This window comes from Setaria italica, chromosome V (genome assembly GCF_000263155.2).
Source record: "Setaria italica strain Yugu1 chromosome V, Setaria_italica_v2.0, whole genome shotgun sequence".
Lineage (NCBI taxonomy): Eukaryota > Viridiplantae > Streptophyta > Magnoliopsida > Poales > Poaceae > Setaria > Setaria italica.
Window position 1 is genome coordinate 38,752,649 of NC_028454.1, and position 10,952 is coordinate 38,763,600.

The 10,952-nt window shown below is 48.7% G+C and overlaps 2 protein-coding genes across 3 annotated transcripts; both read left to right on the top strand.

Annotated features, from left to right (window-relative positions):
* The first annotated feature begins 3,660 nt into the window (after positions 1-3,660).
* Positions 3,661-5,980, top strand: LOC101786374 (G-type lectin S-receptor-like serine/threonine-protein kinase B120). The gene is made up of 5 exons (XM_022826996.1): positions 3,661-3,828; positions 4,675-4,885; positions 4,981-5,218; positions 5,329-5,479; positions 5,566-5,980. The coding sequence occupies exons 1-5, from the start codon at positions 3,682-3,684 to the stop codon at positions 5,863-5,865; spliced, it is 1,047 nt and encodes a 348-aa protein (XP_022682731.1). The 5' UTR covers positions 3,661-3,681; the 3' UTR covers positions 5,866-5,980.
* A 949-nt stretch (positions 5,981-6,929) lies between these two features.
* On the top strand, positions 6,930-10,601 carry LOC101765702 (receptor-like serine/threonine-protein kinase SD1-8). 2 transcript variants are annotated; one of them, XM_004970144.3, is made up of 7 exons: positions 6,943-8,510; positions 8,709-9,088; positions 9,198-9,408; positions 9,489-9,726; positions 9,816-9,966; positions 10,052-10,353; positions 10,460-10,601. In XM_004970144.3, exons 1-7 carry the CDS (start codon positions 7,178-7,180, stop codon positions 10,482-10,484), a joined length of 2,640 nt encoding a protein of 879 aa, XP_004970201.1. In that variant the 5' UTR covers positions 6,943-7,177; the 3' UTR covers positions 10,485-10,601. The 2 variants fall into 2 exon arrangements, with proteins under 2 accessions (XP_022682730.1, XP_004970201.1); XM_022826995.1 differs by lacking the exons at positions 10,052-10,353; positions 10,460-10,601 and having other exon boundaries at positions 6,930-8,510; positions 9,805-9,940.
* The last annotated feature ends 351 nt before the right edge of the window (positions 10,602-10,952 follow it).

Here is a 10,952-nt window from a genome sequence, read left to right on the forward strand (position 1 = left end):
CGAAAACGGCCCGCCAAAACGGCTCGGCGCTGGCCTCCCGCGCGGCTGCGGTTAGCAGGCCGCAACCTGGGCCTGGGCCGCGAAAGCGGCCTGCTGCCGCGTCTCGCCTGGGCCGAAACTGGCCCGGACGATCTCGACCGCCCGTCCAAATCCGACGGTCGGGCGTCAATCGCGGCGGATCAAAACCGGCCGACGGCCGGCTCCCTGGAAACCCTAGCGCCATTCTTTTTTTCTCCCCGCGAGTTCTCGCCACGGCGGCGGCGGCGGGGCTGTCTCTCCCGCGCCCGGCGATGGCCGGCGGCGGCGGTGGAGGGATGGCCCCGCCGGCGCACAGCCGCGGCAGCCTCTTCCCCCTTTTCTTTCTTGCCTCCCCCCTTTCTCCCTCTGAGCCTCCCGAAAAAACAAGATCCAGAGGGCCATGGCGACCATGGAGGAGGGCCGGCGCCACCGCGGGTCCCCTCGCCGGCGCGCGCGTCCACCGCGAGGTTGGGCGCGCCGCCGTCGAGCGGTCCTTTGGTGGTGCTATTGCGCCCCCCCGAGCCCCGAGCAGATGCGCCGGCGGTTCGGGTGGACTTGTTCCCCGGCGAGCCCAAGGCTCGGCCGGCCTTTGCCACTCGCCGTCGGTGGACGTGCGGCGGTGAGGGCGACAACAGGTAAGTCTCCCCGCGTCCCTCTTTGCTTTAGATCTAGGGTTAGGGTTAGGGTTCCACGTTTCTGTTTCTTTTTTATCTTCTTCTTTTTCTCGATCTACTTCTTTTTCCCCGATCTAGAAGAGCTTCTAGGAGGTGTCTGATACCATTGTTAGGACCGTGCCTAGGATCTTTAGATGCACATCTAGTCGGGATCGAGAATGACATAAGGGTCATGGTGTTCCTGGTGGGTGCCGAGTGTGAGTGTGAGAGAAATGGGGTACCTTCACCCCTAGAGGTGGGAGCAGCAGAGCTGCTGGCCATCGCTGGTTCGGTTGGTGAAGTCTGCGCAAGGCAGCGACGCGCAGTGCCGAGTCCGGTCGCCGGTGAGGTGGCGGTGGTGCTTCCCGCCGCTACTGCGCAACCTAGATCGGTAGGTGTGTCGGTGGGGCGGCTGGCTGCGGCGAACCTCGTGAGCCGAGCCGAATCCCCCACCCTGTTTATATAGCGCAGCGCGACAGGGGCCCACCACCCATTGCTAGGGTGAGCGCCCCCGGGCGCTGATCAAGGTCCCGATGGGCCTTTGGGCCCATTGGGAAGGAGATCAATCTAACAAAAGGTAGTCAGTTCCGTGTCAAAATATCCTTCTCAATTGGACGAATTGCTTTCCCAATCATATGCTTTTCAATGCATAGAGCGTAGTATCTGCAAGAGACATCAGTCACTTTCAAGCATTGACTGCTACCATGGTTGACTGGCAATTGGAAAACTAGCTTCATAGTTTCACTACTGAACGTTCAACATTGGCAACTCTGAATGTTCATGATGAACTGCAGGAAGCACTTCACTTGTTTGGAAGAAATCAGAGAGGTATGGAGATATGCTAATGTTCTTCACATAATCATTATGTCAATATCTCGCTCTTGTACTACTTTGATCTGAATAGCCTAGTTAGATGATTGGAAATAGCCATGTTTGGGAAAATAAGCTGCTGGAGAAACTGCAGACTTGTTAATCTGCTGATTCTATCTGTATTAGCAACCAGATGTTTATCAGCTCCCGTGGCAATACCAGAGCGCATCTTTCAGAACCAATCAATTTCAGATGGGCAGACCCTAGTGTCCACGAGCAAAAATTTTGTGCTCGGTTTCTTTACCCCTGGAGCTTCGAGGCACCGGTATGTTGGTGTATGGCACAAAGATGATCCGGAAAGGACAGTTGTATGGGTTGCTAATAGGAGCAATCCATTACAAGATAATTTGGGCATACTTAAGTTTGATAACAGTAGTAATCTGATAGTTTCAGATGGCAAGGGCAACTCATTCGCAGTGGCTTATGGGGTGGGAGTGCAAGACCTGGAGGCTGCAATACTGGATAATGGCAACTTTGTCTTAAGGAGCATCGCCAACCAAACCAATATCATATGGAAGAGCTTTGACTCTCCAACTGACACGTGGCTCCCTGGAATGAATATTACTCTTGGTAGTAAATTGCTGACTCCATGGAAGAGCTCTGATGACCCAGCAGGGGGGGATTATTCTTTCGGACTTGGTGTAACTAATAATGCTTCACAACTCATTATCTGGTGGAATGGGATTTCATTTGGACCAGTGAACGATGGAATGGTGATGTAAACTCTCTCATTCCGGAGCTAAAATCTATAGATACAATCCCTCTTTATTTTGACTGTGACAACCTTACATGCACATATTCTCCCAACCCTGCGACCAGGTTGACAAAAATTGTGTTGGATCCAAATGGTTCATTGAACATAACACAGTTTGATCCTGACGCTCAATTATGGACTCTGTTATGGCGACAACCTGCTAGTTGCGAGGTGTCTAACTTATGTGGAGTTTTTGGTATATGCAACAATAATATGTTACCATCCTACCAGTATCAAAAAAATCTGTTACCATCCTATTGTCGATGTCCAAAAGGTTTTGCTCCACAAGATACTAGATATACTAGGAAAGGGTGCACTAGGCAAACCCCACTGCAGTGTTATGGTGATAGGTTTATTGATATGCCTGGAATGCGACTTCCTGATAACAGAGAGAAGCTGTCTTTTATGGGAGACAATGAATGCCAATCGGCATGCATGATAGATTGCAATTGTACTGCATATTCAGTATTGGATGGTTGCAGCCTATGGCATGGTGATCTAACAAATCTGCAGGAAGGATATAATGGGAGTGGAGTAGGAACTCTTTATCTTCGTGTGGCTGCATCAGAGTTAGAATCAATCAGAAGTTCAGGTATGAAATGTATACCACAGTGAAATATTAGTGATATTTAGGACAATACATTCAAATCAAACTATTTGAAACGAAGTAATTAGTCTCTGTTTTTGAAAGTATTATAACTATTTCTTCAAAAATAAAATTTCCATAAGGTCCCGTTTGGATCCCTTCGTTTGAAGGAATTGGAATCTACTTAATGGAGTAGGCTAATTTATCTTGGAACGTGGCATTCCACAACTTTCCAAAGTTTAGATATAAGCCTATCTTAAATTCATGGGGTGGGAGATGGAAATTGATTCTATAGATTATGATTATTAGAATGGAATTCAATTCTTATAGCACGCTCTTGAACTCGCTTCCCTATATAGAAGTGCAGCACATAAGTGTCTCTCCCATATCGCCAACAATGATATACAAATATATTCCACATACAATTATATTAGCTTAATTAATTTGTGTCTAAATTATGATTATTAGAATGGAATTCAATTCCAATAATCCAAACGGGACCTAAAGGAAAAGGAATTATGAACTATGAAGTCAAGTGACAATCTCTCTTTATTCTTGTTCAGGTCACAAAATACTTTGGATAGCTGGTGTACTTCCTTCAGTTGCATTTCTTATCTTTTGTATCATCCTGTTTATTTGGATTAGGAGATCAAAAAATAAAGGTAACTATTAGAATTCATAAGAACTCCTTAATAGCTAAAGAAAATTCACCCTTTTTGTGCAGCTTAGGTTAAAACATGGCAATAACTCACTTTTTTATTTCATCAGGGAAAGGGAAACAGGATGGTCACCACTCCTTGATGACTACGGATACAATCAAACTTTGGGAGAGTGAGGAGACAGGCTCTCAGTTTATGATTTTTTCCTTTTCAAAAATAACAGATGCTACAGACAATTTTTCAACAGAAAGCAAGCTTGGAGAAGGGGGGTTTGGTCCTGTGTACAAGGTACCATATGTTCTTCAATCTCGTCTGTTCACATCTTTGGCCATTTCAGAAACAAAACAAGAATGCTGATTATATGTGGTCATTTTGTCAAAATGTCAAATAGTTGTGTGTTTTTGGGCAATAACCCTGTCAAATAGCCCGAGTTTATATAGAAGAGTATCAACATACACTGCATCAAGGAAGTATGCTATGAAGTATGAACATGTATTTCTTAATGGACCCCCATAATATTAATTTGACATCGTAAATGCTTGTATTCTTTTCTATAAGCTTAGTCAAACCGAAGATGGTTTGACTTAGGACAAAACTAGAGATACTTATATTTTGGGAAGGAGGGAGTACAATTTATTGTGCCCCTTTTTTGTGCATTTTGTTCATTGACTGCAAGTTCAGAACGTAATGGTTGGGAGATTATAAGATGATGATACTCTCTGAGGTGTGTTTTGCACTTATATTTGATAGTGATTAAAGAAGTGAAGGCGTATCTAGTGAAAACTAGTGAAATGTGGCATCTACATATCGTACCATGTTGGACAGATTCTTTCCTTTAACATGCTTGTCAAATCGGAGGTTCTCTTTTTCCTCCTTTTGCTAGCTCTGTGTTTCGCGCTTATCCTTAAGTTCTCCTGTTTTGCTTAATGCTTCCTTGAATATTTATAAATAGACATCCTATACATACAGATACATTTTCTATTTCTGGATTCCAAAGTAAGTGTTCTGTTCGACAGTTCAGGGAATTCTTGTTATGAAAAAAAAAGTTCAGGAGTTCAATATACATGGGACGATTAGTCATATTTTGTATGTAACTGTTATCTAATTTTAACTATGTTGAAAACCATTCTATAGGGCAACTTACCAGATGGGCAGGAGATTGCAGTTAAGAGACTAGCTGCAAATTCAGGGCAAGGGTTACTGGAGTTTAAGAATGAAATCCTGCTTATTGCTAAGCTTCAGCATAGCAATTTAGTTGGGCTGTTAGGTTGTTGTATCGAAGGGGAAGAAATGCTATTAGTTTACGAGTACATGCCAAACAAAAGCTTGGATTTCTTCCTATTTGGTACGTTTGATTTTCCTTTTTAATTCTTGTTGCTTCCTATTTTTTCTCAGCTGATTTCTTGAGCCAGTGAGTTCATTTTTTCCCTCTTTACAAAGAAAAATCAAGAAGGGCTTTGCTAGACTGGGAAATGCGGGTGAACATAATTGAAGGGGTCGCACAAGGTCTTATTTATCTCCACAAGCATTCTCGGCTTAGAGTTATTCATAGGGACCTGAAAGCAAGCAACGTTTTGTTAGACACTGATATGAACCCTAAGATCTCAGACTTTGGAATGGCAAAAATATTTGATCCCAAAGGAACGCAAGCTAATACAAAAAGAGTTGTTGGAACATAGTAAGTACTTGCTTCGTGCTTCTAGCCTTCCTTTTGCATTTGACTTATGAAGCTAATGCTGGCTATATAGAAAAATGGATAATGAGTTTAAGAGTGTACAATTCTTTCAGTGGCTACATGGCTCCTGAATATGCTATGGCAGGCATTTTCTCCGTTAAGTCTGATGTATTTAGCTACGGAGTCTTGCTTCTGGAGATCATCAGTGGTATGAAAAATGCAGGATCTCAAGGACTCGGCAACTCTCTTAGCCTCCTTGGTTATGTAAGAAGTTATAACAAGCACACAATATTTTCTAATTTTTGTAAGTGGAGAACTTCTAACTTGGTGACTGCAACTGAACTTCGCAGGCATGGGAATTGTGGAAAGAAGGCAGATGCCATGAGCTCATTGATAAATCATTACACGGTAGATGTCCTGAGAATGTGGCGCTAAGATGCATTCATGTCAGTTTGCTGTGTGTTCAGGAGCAAGCTGCAGATCGACCCTCAATGACTGAAGTCCTTTCAATGATTACCAATGAAAACGCCACCTTACCAGATCCAAAACAACCCGGTTTCCTCTCCCTATTGGTCTCGAGTCAAACTGAAATCACTGAAGAAACCTGGTCCCTGAATGGCCTTTCCATTACCAAGCTGGAAGGCAGATAGTAACTGTCTCAATCCCCTGCTGTTCTTTTCTCGGTAAATGCATGCGTTAAAATTGCTTGAAATTTGCATGGTATTGCCCAAGTTATAACGTGGGAACCTGAAATTCAGCACCTCTTATAAACCTTTGTTCAACCTGCAAGGATTGCCTTTTGAATATAGCAGCAGCCCCTCGTGCTGGCTCGTTTCAAAACAAAAAAAAAAACCTTGCAAGGATTGCTAGGCGGAATCAATCTTTAGAGTAACTTATGGTTGCCGATGCCAACGTGGCATTACGACTTTCTGATTTCAGCTGGTCCCAATCCCACCTGCCCGTTGTTGGTACTGATTTTTCCAGCTGAGTAGAGTAGCTGTTACTGTCTTGCCTTTCAATTCAAAGGAAAATTGCTCACAGTTTGGTTCAAACTCCAATTCTATAATCGCATTAGTTTCTTCGGTCAAGATTCAACACCCGCGGATTCGAACAGCGAATGAAAAGCGCCACGAATACTTGGCTGATGTGGATTACTCGATGTCAGTCGCGGCATGTCCGTATGCATGCCTCGTTCGTTTTGACTTTTGATTGGTGTGGAGAGCTAGGGGTGTTTGATTCATGGCAACACAGTTGACAAACAAAAGCAAGTGTTTCCGTTGTGTGCAAGTGGATCAAACAAATCTTTGTCAGCTGCATGACAACGATGGCTGAGATTTGATTGGTTCTTGTTTGACTCGAGTACATGGCTATGGTGGAGATAAGGCATTAAGGCCACGCACTTAGCTATTCGCCTTACCAATTCAGAGTACTCGGCCTATTGGGCAAGTTAATCAACAGCTTGCATTCCAGCTACGAACTGAGCTAGATCCAAATATCCAACGACCAACGCCCATTTTAATTTAGGTTTGTCGTGTCGTTTACTCGTAGATGCATCTTAATCTTGACATATTTTTATCTTCGCGTGGTCAAGCGCAAGTAAGATATGCCTAGTTGCACTCGCATCCAGCGGGAAGCCCTGACCCCTGAGCATGGCTCCCCGGTGCTGCCCCTGCTCGCGAACGTCGAGACGTTGACCCAAGCTTTATTTGCTGCCGCTGCTCCACAGTCCATACTCCATACGCAGCCGGCGCCATGGACGTGGCCCTGTGGGCGTAAAAAATGCGCGTGCATTCTCACACCGCCGCCGCGGCCGTTTCCTGCCGTGGTTGCTGGCACGACGACCGCCACCCGCCCGTGCAGGCAGTCTCACACCAAGTCATAAGCCCATGTAACGAGAGGAGAGGAGCAAGAGGTCAACGGCAGGGTTTGGCGCACCGTGATCGGGAGTAACCGGGAGAGAGGATGAGGGCGCGCACGCTCTCTTCCCTCCTCCTCCTCGCCGCCCTCGCCGCCGTCTCCTTCACTCCCTCGGCATCCACCGACACCATCTACCGGAACACGACGCTCACCGGCAACCAGACGATCGTCTCTGCCGGTGGCGTCTACGCGCTCGGCTTCTTCACCCCGGACGGCGCCGCCGGCCGAACGTACCTCGGCATCTGGTACGCCAGCATCCCGGGCCCGACGACCGTGGTGTGGGTCGCCAACCGCCAGGACCCGGTGGTGAGCCCCCCGGTTGCCCTCCAGCTCACCGCCGGCGGACGGCTGGTCATCCTCGACGGCAACAACGACACCGTGTGGTCCTCCGCGCCGCCCGCCGCCGCCAGGAACGTCACCGCGCGCGCCGCCGCGCAGCTCCTGGACAGCGGCAACCTCGTCCTGAGCGCGGACGGGAGCGGCTCCGAGCAGAGCGTGGCGTGGCAGAGCTTCGACTACCCGACGGACACGCTGCTCCCGGGGATGAAGCTCGGGGTGGACGCCAGGCACGGCATCACCCGGAACATCACGGCGTGGCGCAGCGAGTCCGACCCGTCGCCGGGCGACGTCACCTTCAAGCTCGTCCTGAGCAGCGGGCTCCCGCAGTTCTTCCTTATGCGGGGCAGCAAGAGGATCTACACGAGCGGGCCGTGGAACGGCGACATCCTCACCGGCGTGCCGTACCTCAAGGCGCAGGACTTCACCTTCAGGGTCGTGTACAGCGCCGACGAGACGTACTACAGATACTTCATCCGCGACGCGTCGCTGCTGTCGCGGCTCGTCGTCGACGGCGCCGCGACGCAGCTGAAGCGCTTCTCCCTCAACAACGGCGCGTGGAGCAGCTTCTGGTACTACCCGACGGACCAGTGCGACTACTACGCCAAGTGCGGGGCGTTCGGGTACTGCGACCCCGACCGCACCCCGGTGTGCGGCTGCCTCCCGGGGTTCGTGCCGCGGTCGCCGGACCAGTGGGGCCAGCGGGACTGGTCCGGCGGGTGTGTCCGGAACACCAACCTAAGCTGCGACGGCGGCGGCGGCGGCGGCGACGGGTTCTGGGTGGTGAACCGGATGAAGCTGCCGCAGGCGACGGACGCGACGGTGTACGCCGGCATGACGCTGGACCAGTGCAGGCAGGCGTGCCTCGGCAACTGCAGCTGCGGGGCGTACGCCGCCGCCAACAACAGCGGCGGGGTCGGCGTCGGCTGCGTCCTCTGGACCGTCGACCTGCTGGACATGCGGCAGTACCCGATCGTCGTGCAGGACGTGTACATTCGGCTCGCGCAGTCCGACATCGACGCCCTGAAGGCCGCAGCAGCAGGTTCTGGATGGCTTTGATTACAATTCCTCTCGATCCTGCAGTTTCAAAGTCTTCCACGAAATTCACAATTTTTTGGTTGTTTATTACGTACTGTATGATCTTAGTTAGGTGTACTAAAATATAGAGCCTTGGCTTCCAATGTTACACCGGCTGTTCACCTCACGCTTGAGACTTGACCATTTCTTGCATTGGTTCCAGATAACCACGAGCGCTCACACAAGGGCAAGCTGATCATCATCGTCGTCGCGACCATTTCCGGTGTGCTTCTCCTGCTAGCAGCGGCTGGCTGCTGTTGTTTCTTGATGAAGAAGGGGAGGAGCAAGCGTGAAAGCGACGACATGGCGTCATTGCCGCCGAGCACTACTACTGGAGATTTTGTGCTTCCGTACAGGCCCAGGAGCCAGCCTTCGTTGAGCCCGGGACCGGGTCAGCAGCCTGATGAGGGCTCGGAGGGAATGAGATACGCCGAGAAAGATGTTGACCTTCCATTGTTCGATCTGGAGGTGATCCTGGTCGCCACGGACGACTTCGCGGAGCACAAGAAGGTTGGAGCAGGTGGATTTGGCCCTGTTTACATGGTAAAAACAACAGAAGCAACAGAGTAAACTATAACTCACAGTAGTAATTTAGCTCGCTGGCTATTGAATGTGATTTCTCATTGACCTCCGTTTGGCGAATCCATGACAGGGAGTTCTTGAGGATGGGCAGCAAGTAGCTGTGAAGAGGTTGAGCCAGGGATCAACGCAAGGGGCGAGGGAGTTCATGAACGAGGTGAAACTGATTGCGAAGCTGCAGCACAGGAACCTTGTAAGGCTGCTCGGCTGCTGCATCGACAACGATGAGAGGATGCTCGTGTACGAGTACATGCACAACCAGAGCTTGGACACGTTCATATTCGGTTAGTTCATCATTTCTACAGGAGCATCTTGAATTCGATGAGGTGAGCATGTAATTTATGTCAGTCCATACACCACGCAGATGAAGCGAAGGGCAGGTTGCTAGTATGGCAGAAACGGTTCGAGATTATTTTGGGGATTGCACGGGGTCTGCAGTATCTGCACGAGGATTCGAGGTTCAGGATCATCCACAGGGACCTGAAGGCTAGCAACGTGTTGCTGGACAGAAACATGGTCCCCAAAATTTCAGACTTTGGCATCGCCAGAATGTTTGGAGGCGATCAGACCACTGTATACACCCGGAAGGTTATCGGAACATAGTGGGTGTTCTTTGCTAACTCTCATGTGTGTTTCAATCTGTTCTGAAATAAAATTGGACTTTTGAGCTGAATCTTCAGACGTTTTGCAGTGGATACATGTCCCCGGAGTACGCAATGGACGGCCTCATCTCAATAAAATCCGACGTCTTCAGCTTCGGCGTCATGGTGCTGGAGATCATCACCGGCAAGAGGAACCGTGGCTCCTACGAACCAGAGCTCGATGTCAACCTCCTAGGATATGTAAGTACTAGCAAAGATTTAGCTCAACTTCTTTTTCTTCTTCGTCTGAATTTGAGTAACCATGCATATTTTTGGTGGATTTCAGGCATGGATGCTGTGGAGAGAAGGGAGAAGCTTGGAGCTGCTGGACGAGGCGTTGGGTGGCAGCTTCCACCACAGCAGGGTGCTGCGGTGCATCCAGGTCGCTCTGCTGTGCGTCGAAGCGCAGCCGAGGAACAGGCCCCTGATGTCGTCGGTGGTGACGATGCTGGCGAGCGAGAACACCGTGCTCCCTGAGCCCAACGAGCCCGGAGTGAACCCTGGAATGAGCACGTCGTCGGACACGGAGTCGTCCCGGACTCGGAGCGCCACCTCCAACTATGTGACAGTGACCAGATTAGAGGCGAGGTAGCTTGGAACTGTACAAATTTTCCGTTGATCTAGTGTTCTGTGAATCGGAGATTGTGTTGAGCATAAGAATTTCTGTTTGTTTGTTTTTTCCTTTTGGTTGCAGGTCCACTGGTAACTCTCCCCTGTAAAGTTTACAAGTTTGTAAAGATTGTTGCATTGAGAAGCTCCTGAATTCAATTCATTGGGACCGTAATCGGGTCCATATGTTTTTTTCAATCTGTCAGACTGTTGAGATGTTGCGGTCAGTCAGACTGTATCTCTGTAATCCCGTTCCCACAGCCTCAACAAGCTCCCAACATTATCCTAGCGAACCACTCTCGACTCTCCCCTAAGGCCCTAACCACAGCCGTGAGAGCGAGAGCATCGTTTAGAATCGGCTTTCACTGAGCATCCGATGCTGTTACTAATTGAATGCTTAAGCTATCATGTTAATCTTAATGAGACGTGTTAGAAAATAAAATTAGAAACATCCGGACACCAATTCGGTATCCACATGATGTATTCTCTTTTCTAAACATCTCTCACGTATGCCACGAAAATAATCTAAAATAACCACTATAAACTAAATTATGCCCATTTCTAGTTATAAAAATAAT